The following is a 17,929-nucleotide window of genomic DNA, read 5'->3' as shown; positions in this document are numbered from 1 at the left end:
GCTGTGACAGTACTTTTGCTTTATGCAGGTGGAGCTGTATCTGAAATACTGCTGTTCACATAATTGTACAATTCTATCATCCACCCATCCGAGCATCCACTATACAGTTCAGTCACTTATCCCGTCTTGACTTTACTATTATGCATGTGCTGCTCTGCAGCCTGGTATCACCCGCCCTGTCCAAAAGCAGGTATGTGCAGAGAAGAGGAGGCTGTAATCCTTTAAGAGGATCAAGTCTGACTTCCAGGGGGAAGGGAAACAGGATCCACTAACTGTCCATAGTAGCCTGCACATGGCATATCTGTCATCTTGGCCGAGTGTGTCCATTAAAAAAAATGCTGAGCTGACAGAATTTTGATGGAGGCTTTATGGAGCGTAAACAGTGATGGAGTCCATATCTACAAGCATCCTGAACGTGAGGACGACTGAGAGGAGGAGGAGTTAAGGCAAACCACGGCATGACTGTTCTATTTCAGAATATGGACACGTACTTTGGTCAGCAATACCCAGCAGCCACAGGTGCATTATTGCATAAAATAATTTTAAATTAAGGTTGGTTTTGTTTCCAAATCTAGCTTCTTTAAAACCTGCTTGCTACCGATTGGTTAACACAGAGTTTACAGCACACTGTAATGTACCCGCAGATATGAAGAAATTTCAGCATTTTTATTAATGCACAAACTGACATTTTATATAATGCCAGGCATGTTTAGCTGTGTTGTCATTAGTTAGCAGCAGGTATGCCTTTGCTGCTTGGTGCCCACAAGTGTTTTTAAAAAGTGACGTTTTAAAGAAATTGACATTTGTTTTTGACAATAAGCAAGTCACAGTTTAAAGTCAAATTTTACCTTATTATGTCATCACTGTTTCAAATAAGCTTGTTTTCATTGGAGTAAATAACCCATTAACCCTACATGGACTCAGTATCCATCTACATGGTTAACCTAATATTGTATGTAAATATGTTCAAATATAAAATCAATGCATTACACTTTCAGTGACTTCTTCTTAGATCCAGTCTCATGTAAAAGACCTCAGATGTGTCTGTTCTTCCCAAACACACAGCCATGCCGATGCTGGAGGTCATCTGCAGCCTGATTGGCTGGCTGTGTCTCTACTTCTTGTTCGTCTGCACCTTCACCCAGCGGGGACCCGAGTGGAACTGTCGCCTGGTCACGTTGTCCCACGGCGTCCTCATAGTGCTGCTCACAGCCTACGTTGTTTTCGTAGACGGACCCTGGCCCTTCACGCATGCAGGTCAGTGGATCAATAGACATGTTACCAATGCAGTTACAAAGTATAGTTAGTAATTTAATTTAATTTAATTTAATTTAATTTAATTTAATTTAATTTAATTTAATTTAATTTAATTATGCTCTCTTTCTGGTCATGTGGTGATGTAAATTCAGACTGGTGCTAATTATAGCAGTCTACTGTCCTCACTGAGAGTTAACAGGATCAGCAGCATGGCGCTGATGTTCAGCATATTTTAAAATTTAATGAAAAGTAAAGTGTAAATCAGTTTGGTGGGTAATGGAGGTGAAACACATTCACAGTCTGCATTAAATGAACCAATAAGTCAGGTAATTAATCACAGAGTGAAAGGATTAATGTAATCAGTCCATGAATGAATCAATATAAGCACAGTTTTAATTAGTTTGTGAATTAAAGACAGTGATTTTAAAAAAATGTACAAATGATTATGATTGAATTTAGGTCGGTATAATACATTTAAATAAAAGTACATAAAAATAGCTGTACCAGGATGGTACATGTGGTCTATATAGGGCAAGGGATGCTAAAGATGGAGGTACCAGGCAGGAGGTTAAGAGGAAAAGCACAGAGAAGATTCATGGATGTATTAGTGAGGGTTGGTGCAACAGAAGCTAGGGATTGGGTAACATGGAGGGAGATGATTCTCTGTGGTGGCCCTTAAATATCCAAAAGATGAAGACAGCAAAGAACCAAGCAGTCAAAAACCTGCAGGTACAGGTGTAATTTTCCAAAAAAGTGGGTTTTATGGTCCCGAAAAAGACACAGAAATATATCGAAACCACAAACAAATGTAAGTAGGTTATTGTAAGAAATACGTGGGCCCATAAAAAGAGGTCAATTAAACAGGATCCACTCAAAAATACTGCTAACCAAAAAACCCTGACTTATCCAAATGAGCACAAGTCAAACTATGATTTCATTCTCATAAGTATTAAGCCTCCAAACCTGAGATCTCTTGATACAGCTTTAAATATAAGGACTCTCAGTTTTATAGGCGACTTCATTATAAACCAGCTTTTTACAGTTTGCCTTTAAATGTGCAGCATACAGAGGTGCACGGTATGCTTTAAACACCTTCACGTTATTTCTCCAAGCACTAAATTTGCATTAAGAATTTTTTCATATAATAATAAAGAAAATATTAAATACAGATGACCTTCTTCTTATCATCACCCAGGTACAGAAAACACAGAGCTCCAGAGCTTCGCCCTGGCTGTGTGCCTCGGCTACTTCTTCTTCGACATGGGTTGGTGTGTATGCTACCACACGGAGGGCCCCGTCATGCTTGCACATCATGCTGCCAGTATCGCAGGCATCCTGCTGGCTTTGCTGATGGGAGTGTCAGGCTGTGAAACCTGCGGGGTCATCTTTGGCAGCGAGCTCACCAATCCCCTGCTGCAGACCCGCTGGTTCCTCCGCCAGGTGGGCCTGTACGACAGCCTGCTGGGCGACGCGGTGGACCTGCTTTTTATTTTACTGTTTGCCACTGTTCGCGTGGGAGTCGGCACGGTGATGTTCTACTGCGAGCTCACCTCTCCTAGGACTTCAATGATAATGAAGCTTGGTGGAGTGGTTATGTACGGGCTGGCATGGGTGTTCATGGTTGACATAGCCAGATTTGGCTACAAGAAAAGCAAGGCTAAGTATAAAAGGTGGATAGAGAACCACAAACTCAAAGACATGGACAGACAAAAGGTGGGTGGACATTCAGACAAGAGTGAATGAAAAGCTAACGTTCTGTCTAAGGGTTTCAAGAGCTCTAAAGGTGCTATGTACAGCATGAGAATAATAAAAGATTACTAAATATTTTTAATATGCTGTATAGTATGAGTCCCCAGATAAAAGAGAAAAGTTATTGCTTATCATGAGCGCACTCTAACCTTGTTTTAAAATGCCATGGGTTGCTTCATAGCAAAAAGTTTAAGTTGTATTAGCAACAGTCAGCTTTAGTAGTCTAAATGTCTGATGTTTTTGCATGCTTATCCAAAAAGTACCAGCAAATTTATTGCGATGGAACAAAACATTCATAGCACAGAATCTCCTGGGGTATAATTACAGGAGGACAGAAGTTTAAAATGATAGCTACACTGTGGGACTCTATCCAGGGGTGCCTCCAGATTTTCTTCATAGGGGTGAACATATGGGGGCCACTAAAAATATAGGCTACTTGAAAAATATGGCAAAAACGAGAGAAAGAAATTTTTAATTTCCTGCTATTAAAATTGATATCACTGAAAATAGGTACATATCAAAACAAAATAAGATTTTGAAATCCATATTAAACCTATTTTTAACTGATTGATTGATTAACTGATTGATTGATTTACTGGAAATCTCAACCATCACTTTAATGATTCTCAGCACAGCTGAGCAGAAGCAGCTTAAGATTCATTGTCACAGAATCGAGTTAAGTTAACTTGTTCAGGAAAACAAGCAAGTGTTGGATCATGTAAGAGTGTGAGCTGTTGTCTGTCTCTGTGTTGGCCCTGAGATGCACCTGTGATCTGCTTGGTGGAAATCAAAAAGTATCAACCTATAAAGGACTGAATTCAAAGACACTCCTGAAATCAAAGTGAAGAAATTATACAGTAGGCTAGTCCTTTTTGCTTGTATGCATGTCGACAGCTTCGGGCCATGCTCCTAATGAGACGACGGATGGTGTGCTGGGAGATCTCCTCCCACATCAGGGCATCACTGAGCTCCTGGAACGTCTGAGGTGCAACCTGGGGGCATCAGATGGACCAGAATGTAATGGCCCCGAGGTGATCTGTTGGATTTATGTCAGGCGGCTTTTCAGTGATATCAATTCCTTTATCCTTCAGGAACTGCCTGCAAACCATCGCCACATGAGGCAGGGCATTGTTGTTTGGAGATATATCCATGGATGGATGCACAGCTATACCGCCACAGACCTTCATTGACCTACCAACAAACTGGCTGTGCAGACTGATGTTACAGGCAATATAATGTTTATATGCACAGAGCGCCAGTGATGGACCTGCCAATTCTGGTATTCTACGGCAAATGCCAGAATACCAGTGCCAGTGAGTGAGCACAGGGCCCACTCAAGCATGTTGGGCCCTCGGTCCACCCTCACCAAGTCTGTTTCTGATTGTTTGCTCAGAGATTTTTACACCGTTTCATAATGGAGTTATTGTTACTTGCTATTTGGAAAAAGTAGCAAATTATCCCACTGCGTGAATATACGAGTGCTTTGTAGGACATCTCAGCTATTTTCCATTTTTACAAAATGTGTCAAACAGTTTGTTTTTTAACTACCATGCGTGCTTTGGAAATGTTCCTGGATGTAGAGTTCAGCTAAAGGAGGGCACTGGATCATGAATTACTGCTTAGTGACCAAAATCTAAGTTGTATTGTGTTTTTATTTTTTATTTTTTGAATTATTTAATAATAAAATGCTAATTTAATTGGTAATTCTGACATCTTTCACACATCCCAAGAACTTTTCAGGGACTGCACCTGTATAAAGAATGATAAAGTGTTTTAATAAAGTTTGAATAAATGATTTAAGGTGTTCAGTTAGGTTGAGATCTGATGGCTGCAAAGAGCATATATAATTCACAGCTCAGTTTTATATTCATCAAACAGTTCTTTGACGCTCTTCCCTTTGGATCTCTCAGAATCTCTTCTAAGGGGACAACTGCACTGAAACCAGGCTTGATATCATAAGGTGGCACATTCACATTTTTTCCCCTTTAATTTAGTCTGAATGAGTTTGAAACTTCTTTTTGTTTGAGCTTTGTTCCTTGGGACAACCTTTATAAAGTATAGATCTGATGCAGTACATTGTTTTGGGGAAGAAAAACATGCAATATAATGTGTGTTTTAATCAAGTTTCATTCAATACTGTAGATACATGTTTGCTATTAGATGTTTTCTGTTCTGTTAGCTTGTCGTTTCCACTGCTGTTCCATCATGTTAGTGTTTTCCTTTTTGTTTTTTGTGCGCATTTTGTCTTTTTCCCCCATCTCCATTGGGTTTTATTTAATGTCTGTTGTGTGTGTGTGTGTGTTTTTTTTTTTAATTCTTTATTTTTGCTAGGCCACTGTAGATGACTATATACTAGACCAGAAATAGTAATAGTAAATTTCATTCACTAAAACTGAAGCACAAGCTTGTATATGAATGTGGTATATTATATTGCCTTCTCTGGTACAAAGAAAGGCCATATTATACTATATACATTTAATAAACATGCACCAAAACCATAAAAACTTAAGTTTCATAAGTCAGAGCACCTGTGAAAACTATCTACAGAGGCCAAGCCTGTTTTGTTTTTAGTTTTCTTTTCTATCAGGATAAAAACATGCATTTAAATGCCATGAAGTTATTATGTTGGGCATTTTAATATGGGAAGCGGCCTCTAGAGTCTGTCTTAAGTAGACATTCGATGAACTGTTTTCTGCACTTATTCGTTCTAAGCAGCATGAAGATGTGAAACTGTACTTTACAAGACTCAAAGACGGCCTCTATATTGATGCATTTAAATTGGTCAAATCCTGTAGAGTCCCACGTTAAGTCACCTAGCATTAACTGACAGGTTACTATTCCTTCCTTCTAGCTCTAAAAACACCCGATGATTAGACCCATAATTTAAAATCAGAGGTTTCATAATGGGTCCTTACAAACTCATGTTATACTCCTCTTGTATCCTCTATAGAGTGGATCTGATTGAGAAACCAGTCAAACGGTCTCCCGATACCATAGCAACCTGTCAATCACAAGACTGGTGCGTCCTAAACCCTGATTTATTAACCTAACAGGGAATACAAACTAAACATCATGTTCCATTGATGCACATGAAAACTGTTTACTCAATCAATCAGCAGTAGGGTCATTTTCACACAGACTTCTGTACAACAGGACTTCTTTTTGTAACCAGATGTACTGCCCCCTGCTGGCCATTTGAACAAAAACAAGTTTAAGGCACTTAAGCATTCGCTTCACTTTTCAGGGCAAAGTTTAGCTCTATTTTTAAGCACAGTCTGTTATCTCACTTCCCCATCAAGATCAAATAAAATTAAACAAAAATTTCCATTCATCTTTTCCTTAATTTTCACAAACAATGAGCTTCTTGTGTCATAAACATGTTAACAGAGTTAATAACAATGTAACAAAAAATATAACATTTACAATAACATTTATAAAATGGATTAATTCTCCTCTTTTTGAGCAGTTGTGTTAAAGCATTACATGATAGCATGGTGTAAAACAAAAAGGTGCGAGTAAAAACACGAACAAAATTACTGACATGCAGTCATTGTACAATATACGCCTTTACCCTGAACGCAGTCCAAAGCAGTCATCGTTTTTGCCTGAACATATTTATCCACAAACCGGAGCCACGGCGCAGTCTTGTGGCCGGTGAATCTATTTTCAGCCCAACCTTAAAAGTGAAGCGCAGATGTCTGCGTGAATGTATTTTTATAGTTAAAAACACAGGTTGGACAAAACTGGTTTACTACGTACACTTCGGCTAGTCAACCAAGCATCAACCAAGCATCTGAAGAGTTTTTTGTCCATCTGCATTTTATTTTTGAATGATTTTTGTTTGTTTTTTGATTTACTGTTTATTTGATAGAAGGATAAAACTGATGGACTGCAGACTGGAGACATTATTTTTTTGTTTTGTTTGTTTTTTGCTACATTTAAGTGCTTCCGGTTGTTTAAAATCTGTGACTGTTTAAGTCAGCTGCTATACAGCACTGCATTGCTATGAAAAAAATCATACAGAGACAATGGTAACTGGCAAGCGTATAGTAATTAAAGGAATACAGAAGATGATATTGGACATGCACATAATTAAAAAGGTTTTTTAATGCAATTTTTTCATTTTGTGAGAACAAATCAAATTATCTAGTAATTTATCTTGAGGCAATTAAACTTGTTTTCTAGTGAGATGAACAAGTTATACATTTAGTTATTGCGAGAAAATGAGCCTAGCTTTGCAGCTTTCTGTTCAAATCTTTAGTACATGGGCGTATCCAGATTGGTACGGGGTGTCACTGCCCTTCCCCACTTCAAAGAAGTTATTGTTACTTCCTGGTGTCATCGCACAACTCAGTCACACTGGAAACCTTACAATGTTCAGCGTTACTGGATGAGAGCATGGATAGGAGTGGTTCAATTCAATTCCTATACTGTTACACAGCAGTAAATAATTAAATTATACCAGTTGCAAAATTAAACATACACACTTCCCAATTTCCTGTTTGTTTGTTTGTTTGTTTGTTTTTTGTATGTTTGCCACACTTAAATATTTCAGATCATCGAACAAATTGAAATATAAGACAAAGATAACAACTAAACACAAAATTCAGTTTCTAAACAAAGTTGTTTATTATTAAGAGAGAAAACCAAATCAAAAGTGAATACCCTAAACCTATTAACTGGTTGGGCCACCCTTAGCAGCAACAACTGCAATCAAGCGTTTGCAGTAACTGGCAATGAGTCTTTTACAGAGCTGTAGAGGAATTTTAGTCCACTAATCTTTGCAGAATTCTTGTTTTTCACCCACTTATTGAGAGGCCTTTCCAGCATGAATCCACTTAAGGTCATTCCCCAGCATCTCAATTGGATTCGGGTCAGGACTTTGAATGGATGCCATTTTTGCCCAGTTTCTTTCTTATTGTTGAATCATGACCTCTGACATTAACTTAGATATGTGAAGCCTGTGGTTCTTTAATGTTGTTCACCACTGTTTTGTGGTATAATGGCTCCCACTGTGTTTCACTGGAGTCCCAAAGCCTTAGAAATGGCTTTCTTATCCCTCTCCAGACTGATAGATGTCAGTGACTTTGCTACTTAGCAGTTTCTTTAGATTGTAGCATGATGTGTTGCTTTTTGGGATCTTTTAGCCTGCGTCACTTTGTCAGACAGGTTTTATTTAAGTGATTCAACTGGTCTGTCAGTAATAAGGCCTGACTGTTTGGTGAAACTGAACTTAGCCACTTTTTCACACGCGACCAGGTAGGTTTGGAAAATTTTTCTCCCTTAATCAATGAAACCATCTTTTAAAAACAGCATTTTGTATTTACTCAGGTTATCTTTGTCTAATATAAAACTTTCTTTGATGATCTGAAACATTTAACTGTCAGAAATATGCAAAACACTCAGAAATAGGAAGAAGGGAAACACTTTTTCACACCACTGTATATAAATATAATGAATTATGATCCAGCAACACAGAATCATTTATTAGACTCAAAGGTCATACTACATAAGGAGTCATACTATTATGCAGAAACTTTTATTTCTTGTCTAATTGCCAACTTCTTTTGTAGGATTTATTTTACACTAAAGTCTGGATACTTGTTTTTCTGTGAAAACGGCTGTAATACAAAAAATATTTTTAACTCTTGCACACATGCATATAATTCTACTATAATATTAGTAATACTGTATTAGGGCACAGGACTGTGAATATGCTTGAAAAGTGTACCTACTGCTTTCTATGCCACTTCTTCTCACTGTATTAATTTTAATTGAATTTTTAGATTCCAGTTGGACTCATCAAGCCATGTTGTTGGTCACTCTGTGCCAGGCTGTTAAAAAAATAATTTAAAAGGTCCCTGTTGTCCTCTTATTATTACGATTAGCCCAGCTGAAGCAGCACATGTCACTTTAGTAATTCTGCCCATTTTTAACTTCATAAGTGGTCAAGATAGGCAGGGGCTATCGGGTATTCCTATAATCTTCACATAATAACAGGAAAACAAAATGCTTGTGAGATAAACCATCTTATTATCTCAAGAAATTACCCTTTAGTTTTCTTGAGACAAAAAGCTAAATCAACCTGCCATCATAAGAAACGGGGATTTTCACCTTTTTTCTTACTTAAGATGAGACGTTCATGTTAATGAATCAAATCGTAACTATAGAATGTATCCCACAGTCAGTGAGAAATTAAAACTTCTAAATCCGAGAGCATCGCAGCTGCAAAGTCAAAGTTAAACCCACATAAAGTTCAATATTAGCACTTATTTTATCAACTGAGCTAAAAGGAAGTCACACTGTTTTGTTTGCATCTGGTGTCACTTGTTAACAACCTACACATATAGTATCTAACACAATAAAAGGAAATTTACAACAAATTCATATTTAGCTTTTCTGATGCTCCAAAATCAGAATAATGAGAATCGTCTTGGTTTTCCTGAAATTATGTTAATGCAGCAAATACAAGCGTGATATACTGAGCGTAAAGTCCAGACCTGTCAAGTGTGCTAGCTTAGCTTAGCTAAGACTGAAAAGCAGGGAGGAAAACACACCTATCGCCAACTGTAAAGCCCACTGATTTTTTAATATCTTAGAATTTAAAATTAAAATAGAAAATATCCAGACAACCACTCGTCACTAGGGAACAATGTGACCGGTGTGATTGCTTTGGCCAATAGCAGACTGCCACAGCTGCCTGTAGTTTCCACGAAAGAGGCTGTTTCAAGTGAAATTCATCTTCAAAGTATCTGGTTTTTACTGCTGAGCAAGTAAGTCTATGAGTCTTTGTATAGAAATCACAGCATTAAACCTCCTTATTATATTTGTGCTTGTAATTGAAAAAATGATTCAGGGTGTAGATTTGTGAGATTCAGAGTTTTTGCTAGATATCTGATCCAAAGCAGACAATCACCTGCTTAACGTTTAATGCAAAGCTTGGCTAAAAACAGCATTAAATCCCTTCTGGGTAAATTTTATGGTGGGAGTGTTTTAACCTTCCATTTTGGCATTTTATTGGGCACTTGTATATTGACTCTATCTATTCTATTGCAGGTTTTTACACTGAGTTTTGAAGAGGAAAATCCTTCAGTACTGGTCACAGTCATAATGTCTCACTTCTTGTCTGCTGAACGTCTGTGTCGTCAGATGGTCGCTTAGCCTTTTTCCATTCATTATATCCAGTGTTTCAGATAATTTATGCAGTCAGTGATTATTATTATACTAAAAAGTGTCCATGAAAAACTCAGTGATATGTCTCTTCTGCTCCTGCTTTGTGAAAGACTTTATAGTGGAGTAATTCAGACTGCGACGATGACACCGTCCTTTGAAGTAGGAGATCAGACATTAATCCTTCAGTGGTAAAAGGTGGAGGAAGGTGAGCACGCAGCAACATGAAACTTGGCTCTGACAGCCGAGAGAGCAGGAAGCCTTTCGTCATTGAATCCCATCTGAAAAAATACCAGAAAGAGAGTTTGAAATACAAAACATTAAATTGAGCGTGAAGCTGATGAAAGTGAGATGACCGAGAGAATTCAAACACACCGTTGTTGTCATCCGAGTCTGTGGCTGCATCGCCGTGCGTTTGTTGCAGTTCGTTGTACTTCATCTCTATGTCCTGGAAGCAGATCATCGTTACAGCACAACTGACTGTGGCCCACAGATCAGACACAGATACAGTCAAACTGACAAAATGGGCTTAAATGCAGGAGTCAAAACAGGAATTTAGAAGAAAAAAAAAAGTTATCTTAACCTCCTACGACCCGAACTCTTTCATGGCATGCATTTGTTATTTTTCTTTGCTATTTGGGTTGATTGGGACCTAAAGAATGTAAAAACAAAGAATTACCAGATTTTTTGTTTTTGTTTTTTTACCTAATTTTTGTTTTTGAGAAAAATTAGATCCACATATGAGGACATTTGTATCAAATTTTGATAGAACAGTGGCAGTATAACGTCCTCGTATGTGGATATCAGGCCCTTGTAGAGAAAAATTAAGTATTTTGGTCTAGACGTCCCAAAATGTGATGTCCACATATGTGGACGCCAGGTCCTAGGAGGTTAATGCAGAGATGGTGATTGCAATGAGACATTTTACCTGTAAATATTAAAGCAGCTGTAAACACACACTGGTGTTGGAGTAAGCCTTTAAAGCACTAACCATTCAATAATTCCCAGAAAACTACATTTATATTTAAAATCAGTAGTTTATTGAATCACCTGACAATAAAAAATTATGTAATATTAATTTGCACATATGAGATTTAATTTGGATGATATTTGCTATATTCTGCATTTTTAAATGTATTGCTAAAAATTAAATTAATTCATTAATATTGTGCAACTTATTTAGGTTTTTCTGTATATATATTTTTCTGTAACTATATTCCTTGGTCCTCATCTCTTATTACTGTTAATAAGAGATGAGGACCAAGGAATATAGTAACCTTTGGTATGAACTGGACCATACCACTGGTCTGTACCAGTGGTATGGTCCAGTTCATACCAAAGGTTATCTGAGACACTTATAATAATATGATGATTATATTGTTCATTCAGTTACATTTCGTGTCAAAGTTTTTAAGAATTTAGGAGAAGATACATATGTTAATTACAAATTAAAAATACATTTAAATTACATTACCTGGGGAAAAATCCAGATGTTTTTCTTGTGTTATGTAAAAAAGACTCAGATGCCAGTTAATGATTTGAATTTCAGAGGGTAGAAAAACAAAAGAAAATATAACTAAAGATGTGAGGAGGCAAATACATTTTTGCATAATCTTAATACAAACAGAGAACATGACTTCATTTGCTTAGAAGAGCACATCCAAATGCAAACCATCCTCCAGATAATTTTTTCAGGCTTGAATTTATGAAAGAATAAAGTCTGGTTTAGTTTAAGAGTAAGCAGGTTTTTCCATGGTTATGTACCAAATTTAAAATCTTTAAAAAACAAACCTGCATCTGGGCTTGGATCAGTAGTTTGTTTAACCTTATAACTTTTGTGTCTGCTTGTTAGGCAGCTGCTGAACATCTAATGAGTAATATATTACTTACTGCATTAAACATTTGGCCCTAATATTGCTGTTCAAGTAAAAAGAGACATTAAAAACACCCCAGCATTGCTATCAGATGGTAATTTTGTGCTTTTAGAGCAGATATATGAAAATCATCCACTGGCTACAAACAGCTGGTAGAGAAAATAGAGATCAGGTGTGTTAGGGCAACACTCCAGTAAATTTAACATCACAAAAATGACTCACTAGAGGCGAGACATCCCACCATGTTTAGGTTTTGCGAATATAGAAAGCAGACCTCAGATACTAAGGTACCTTAAGATACTGCAGATCGGCCTGTAGGAGGCGCAGGTGGGTCATGAGCTGCCGACTGAGGTTGGGGCCTCCGCCTCCCATCTGCGAGGAGGAAGACAGCAGTTTCCTCATGTCGATCCCAACATCACTTCCAACTCCGACATCATCATCAGTGCTGCTTTCCTCAGAGCCGGGGAAATCCAGGACCACAAAGCCACCTGGGTGGAGATGCAGATCAGGAGATGGTGAGATAGTTATGCAAGTATATTTTGGTCATTAATTCTTAATACTAGAGTACAGCAGTACCATTACGTTCAGCAGCCTCAGGTGGAGGCTGCAGGTGTTCTTTCTGTGAACTTTCAGACGTCTGGCTCTCATCACAGGTAGCAGAGGGCCCCTCTGGGCTCTCAGGCAAAGAAGGACTCGACTGACTCCCACGGCCTCCACTCGGCTTGCTCTCCTCCGTTTCCTCCTCTGCTTCTCTGCTTAACATGTGTGTGAAGACTGCCTGCTTCAGCATTGCCACTGAAACAGACATCAGCGGTCATTTTCCTCATGCGAATGTCAGCATATTCTCTTTACCATTAAACATTGGTTCTCCTGGATGTTTCCAGGCTATATGAATAAAACTGAATTTATTTGAATTAAACTGAGCTTAATGATAAAAACAAACATCTCAGGGTCAAAACTATCCACAGTGCTACTGACAGGTAATCAGGACTTACGTGTCTTTAGAGCTTCTTCAGCTTTGGAGCAAGGCATGACAAAAGCATTGTGCTCTTCTTCATTTTCAAGGGCAATGCCAAGCCGCGATCCTTCCTGCAGCAGTCTCTCCGCCAGCTGCCCGTCCAGGAAGGCCTCTAGCTCCGCTTCATCCACCTCTCCATTCTGCTCCTCTTCCTCCTGCCCGTCTGTCATCGGCAGCTCCTCTTCTTCATCTTCTGATCTCAATCCATCAAAGGGGTTGAGACTCTCCGGTGGATCTTGAATGTCTGAAGTAGAGGCAGCCACTTTATCGGAGATGCTCATATCTGGGATTTAAATTAAAAAATGTGATGAAGCGTTAGAGAGAAAACCATGAACGACAACAACAACAGAATCAGACTTGCAAAGACTCCAAATCGGCTGGAGGGCATAGATTTGGGTATTTTAACTATATTTTCATAGGTTTTAAAGCTTTTCCTACTACCTCCACCATATTACACCAAAGCAATTAAATATAAGATGAACACTAACAATTAAAACACATCAAATTCCCCGTTTAGTTCATCATCTATCATAGAAAGTGTTATTTTTTACAATGGGTCCACAGGGGGGGAAAGATTTATGAACAATGAGCTACCAGAGCTTTTTTCTATAATTTTGCACATTTATTTATTTGTGCTGACAGATTTCATTAATTTACTACAGCAGCACTTTTTTATTACATACAAAGACTGAGCTGTATTGTTGAAATTGAACTTGTGTGTGTAGTTAAACATCAGTGGAGTTACGTTGGTTTGGCCCACTTAAGATCAAAGTGGGCTGCATGTGACCCATGATGTAAAATTATTTTGACATCTCTGATTTAATATATCATTTGAAAAAGCCATAAATTAATCTATCCATCAGTACTTTTGGTACTGACAAACACATATAGATACCTGCAGAACGGATACTTTCACTCGGCGTCTCATCTTTGCTCAGTTTAGGCATCCCATTGTTGATGATATTAATAGCATCCTGCGCCGCACTGAAACACATTTACATTGTAAACAGTGAATTAAAAAACAACAACAACAAAAAAACAACAACACGCACACTCAAACAACAATACCAGTGACAATGTCTGCAGCATTAGCAGACTCACTCAGACTGAGGTGGAGGCGTGTCCCTCCTGTGGGGTTTGGCCTTCATGGCTTCGGCACACTGTGTGATTAGATGTTGCCACCTGGAGCAACAGAGGTGACACAGCTGGATGAAACAGACTAAAAGTGACCAGATGAAGGTGCATGAGCATTGTTTTGGTGCGACACTCACGTTCTCTGATCGAACACCGTCTGAGCCGTCAGCTCGTAGATCTGAGCCCCGTTTTCGGACATGGACAGAACAAAGAAAGACTTGTTGTCTGACGAAGAGAAAATTTCAAACAAGGATTGGTCCACATGACACAAAAGCTACATTTACATTCAAAATAGAGTGTGTACATAGAAAAATATACAGAAACTAATGTCACTGACATGAAAAAACAAAGAAACTTGTGAGGTTAAGTTAAAAGCTAAGGTTAGCATGCTAAGTCCTCAGTTAGGATCTCACAGTAAAACTGTCATTCCTACAATGGCTGAGGAAATTTGGCATGCCAACCAAAATCTTCTGCATCTTCGACACAACTGAGAACATAACACTACCTCTGTGTGTTTATGGGGGTAAAAAACAAAATAGGTTCTAAACTTATTTCAGTGAGCTAAATACTGGTTTAGCTAAATGCTAATCTAAGCTAAGCTAAATGTTGAGCTAAATGATGGTTTAGCTCACAGGGGAGACCAGGCGACCTATTGTATTGTTTGAATCCACACTGAGGGATTTACTGCACGTCTTCCCCTGGTCTTTTTTTCTCCCAAAGCTTTCCTGTCTCCTGACACCCTTCCTGATACAACCCCTAATGGGATCTGTGACTCCTTCAACCAGGGATGCGTTGCTTGTTAGGAGTAAACCACTGCACTATGGAGATGCTCAGTGTGGTCGAACCTGAAAGCATTTCCACTTGTCTGCGGTTCTTACCAGTTGCGACAGGTCGAACCAAGACCGTGTTGAGTTTGATGATGGGGCTGAAGGTGTGCTTGGTGTCGACGACACTGGCCATGTTTTTGCCATGAAACTTTAGGACCAGGCGCTCATCCTGTTTCTGCAGCAAGACCATGATGTCCTCCAGGAGGAGTGTGTACAGCTCTGAAAGGAAAACACTAGTGGTATAAAACTGTATGTGTATCTGACAAGTTCTGTCTCATTTTGGATGCAAAAATAAACCTGAAGAAGTATTTAATCTACAAAAATGTCTGATATTATAGTCTTTTTAATCGTATTGTCATATACTGATGTGTACACACCAATTGTCTTTTCCTTATTGACTTTCCAGGAGAGAGGACCCTCATGAACCATCTTCCTCTTAGTGAGGTCCAGATTCTGCAAACACAACACATGGCAGAACTTCATAAACAATCCAGAGTAAATATCAAGGTAAACAGAGATTAAAACAAGTTTGTTACCTTCAGCTCCAGGATCACAGGGTTTTCACTCTGTTTCAGAGACGAGAAGTCTAACCTTCTCTGATACTCCTCGAGCCGCTGTTAAGACACAACATAAATCATAAAATACCCTTCCAAATCTCAGCCTGTATGAATCTGCACATATCTTTAAATAAAATGATTAAATAGATGATTCTAATGTGTGTACCTGTTTGTTTTCAGCCTCTTTCACAGCTTGGTTGACATGGTTGAGGATCTTTTTACAACAGTCTCCAGCTCTCTTCACCTTTTTCCTTTCCTCAATGTCCTCTACAAGAACAAAAAACCAACATAGCCAACAGTTCTTGATGATTAAACTAAAATTAATTGTTCCCCCTCAATGAAAAGGGTAATCGGTTTCCAGAATCTGTACTAAAATGTATAAAATCTTATTTATACCTGTGTACTTGGCAATGTTATCCAGCAGGAGCGGGTATTTGGTCACTCTCTGCATTTCTACAGGGATGATGTCTTTGAGCTGCAGCCTGCGACACAAACGGTTGCTCTGAGCTTCCTGAAGAATGACAACAAGGAAGAGAAGAGCAAGGAATGAGGAAGGTCAACAACAAAAAACCTCTGTAACAGATATTATATGAGACAATAAAACAAAATCTGAAATATTCGAGCTTATGGGATACTGCAATGTTCTACTTTAAGCCCCAAAATGCAGACATTTGTTATACAAAATAGAAACAAAAGAAAACATGGTTCAGACAAAAGATAGATGAAATCTTTAACGAATAATAATACAACAAATTCAATCAAAGTCCTAAAATTTAGATAAAAAATAAAAGAAAGGGGGGGGGGGGGGGGGGCATTGCACCAACATTCCTCTAATTATGAAGTGTGTATTGTCACTTCTACCCTTATGTTACATTTACTGGGTAACTTAAAAGTTCTTTAAGCTGCAAAAAGCCACTTGGTACAAGGGTCCTAAGTAAGCATGTACTCATGAAGCATCTCCAATAAACTGAATGTAAGTCACTCATATGGAGCCAACTGTGCCACCGTTCTTATCCATTCTCCATACAGAGATGGATACTTACTCATCCTGTGTCTCTGTGTAGGTTCTCAGTCATCCAGGGCAAAGTTACCTAAGGAGTTCAGAAAGAAAACCACTGGACATCTTTAATTTTGCTGTCCCACACCCTTTTTCACACCTTGAGCTGGGGCACATGATCAGTAGTGGACTCTCCACCGTTTGGTCTTAGAACTGAAGAAACTTCTTGGATGAGAGAAATGTCTTCAAAAAACTTTAAAAATCCAGTTGCTTTTCTTTCCAAACTCCTTAGATTTTTGAATAGACCGATACAATTTGGGTCAAATTAGGCAAGTTCCTGTTCTTCCCCTCTCTAGAAGCCTCGTGTGACTGATCTAGAGCCTTAGCTCCTACACTGTCCCTACACCCACAGCCAGTCGTGAGGGGGAGTACCTGCACTCCCCTAGCCTTGTTCGGGTCTCTTCCTGCTATAAAGCGAGCTCATTGGAGAATGTCGGCTCATTGGATATTTTTCTATAATGATGCGAGCTTACAATTGTTGTGAACTGGCACACTAACTAAAACTTAATCGAATGTTCTTCTGCCTGCCAATATCTGTCTCATCCAAAGTCACTTTCCTCCTGGTGGTAGACTACAGTGGGAGTCTTGCACCCACCTGCATGAACAGGTTGAATTTCTGGTCCTTCTTCTGCCTCGTCTTGATGAGCTCCAGTGCAGACGGCTGGTTACTGCAGAAGGTTGCCACTGCTCTCTTTAACTTTTGCTCTTCCTCCCCACTGAACTGGATGCGAGTGCACAGAGAAAGCATAAAATGCTTAAATATTACCAGCTTACGTGCTAAGAGTGCATGATGTACTTGATGATTTCTACTGTAACAACTCTGAAAAATATTTTTTTTAAAAACAACAACACAGAGAACCTGCAGCCATGCCAGCAGAAGTTATCTACTTACACATTGACGCTTTTAGATATAAATAAAGAAGCAAGGCCTGCCAGATAATTCAGGCAAAGAACTTGCACTCATTTCCTCTGCCTTATGACACCTCCACCATCACAGCATCCACCCGTAAGTCCGCTCGGACATTAACTGACCATTTCTAGATATCTACACATAACATATTAGAGGGAAGTGATGAGGTAGACACTAAACTACTGCCTCAACCACTGGTACTGGAACACGTACCTTTATCGTGTTAGCAGGATAATATTTCACTATCAAGACTAAACACAAAGGCTGAGGCTGATAGGAATGTTTTAGGTTTGCTGGTATTTATTTACTAAACCCAAATTGTTGCCCAAATTTTGATTTTGACCTGATGGCGATGCTGTGGGAAAAGACACATGGA

General features: G+C 38.7%; 2 protein-coding genes and 2 long non-coding RNA genes across 4 annotated transcripts in view; 3 read left to right on the top strand and 1 right to left on the bottom strand.

The window, feature by feature from the left end:
- Positions 1-458: 458 nt before the first annotated feature.
- tlcd5b (TLC domain containing 5b) lies at positions 459-3,000 on the top strand. The gene is made up of 3 exons (XM_085471426.1): positions 459-519; positions 1,066-1,257; positions 2,453-3,000. The coding sequence occupies exons 1-3, from the start codon at positions 459-461 to the stop codon at positions 2,998-3,000; spliced, it is 801 nt and encodes a 266-aa protein (XP_085327552.1).
- A 210-nt stretch (positions 3,001-3,210) lies between these two features.
- Positions 3,211-6,514, top strand: LOC146700753 (uncharacterized). The gene is made up of 2 exons (XR_014922603.1): positions 3,211-4,023; positions 4,098-6,514. It is a non-coding gene; the product is annotated as an uncharacterized LOC146700753 (long non-coding RNA).
- The window catches only part of arhgef12b (Rho guanine nucleotide exchange factor (GEF) 12b), a 46,992-nt gene continuing 35,144 nt past the window's right edge, over positions 6,082-17,929 (bottom strand). Inside the window, exons 23-36 of the mRNA XM_085470983.1 lie at positions 17,239-17,364; positions 15,983-16,097; positions 15,753-15,853; positions 15,566-15,643; positions 15,407-15,482; positions 15,081-15,248; positions 14,340-14,427; positions 14,170-14,250; positions 13,964-14,052; positions 13,046-13,351; positions 12,627-12,845; positions 12,342-12,538; positions 10,552-10,624; positions 6,082-10,457 (exon numbers count right to left, since the gene is read on the bottom strand). Coding sequence (XP_085327109.1) covers positions 10,444-10,457; positions 10,552-10,624; positions 12,342-12,538; positions 12,627-12,845; positions 13,046-13,351; positions 13,964-14,052; positions 14,170-14,250; positions 14,340-14,427; positions 15,081-15,248; positions 15,407-15,482; positions 15,566-15,643; positions 15,753-15,853; positions 15,983-16,097; positions 17,239-17,364 — 1,731 coding nt within the window. The 3' untranslated portion in view covers positions 6,082-10,443. The remainder of the gene's footprint in view (positions 10,458-10,551; positions 10,625-12,341; positions 12,539-12,626; positions 12,846-13,045; positions 13,352-13,963; positions 14,053-14,169; positions 14,251-14,339; positions 14,428-15,080; positions 15,249-15,406; positions 15,483-15,565; positions 15,644-15,752; positions 15,854-15,982; positions 16,098-17,238; positions 17,365-17,929) is intronic.
- Positions 15,216-16,221, top strand: LOC146700752 (uncharacterized). Its single transcript, XR_014922602.1, has 4 exons — positions 15,216-15,278; positions 15,436-15,536; positions 15,767-15,932; positions 16,046-16,221. It is a non-coding gene; the product is annotated as an uncharacterized LOC146700752 (long non-coding RNA).

Source organism: Copadichromis virginalis, linkage group LG10 (assembly GCF_057382275.1).
Source record: "Copadichromis virginalis isolate Kocher_CV1m ecotype Utaka linkage group LG10, C_Virginalis_male_GT1.1, whole genome shotgun sequence".
Taxonomy (NCBI): Eukaryota; Metazoa; Chordata; class Actinopteri; order Cichliformes; family Cichlidae; genus Copadichromis; species Copadichromis virginalis.
The sequence above is the reverse complement of the archived record's forward strand: the minus strand, read 5'-3'. Positions and strand labels throughout refer to the sequence as shown.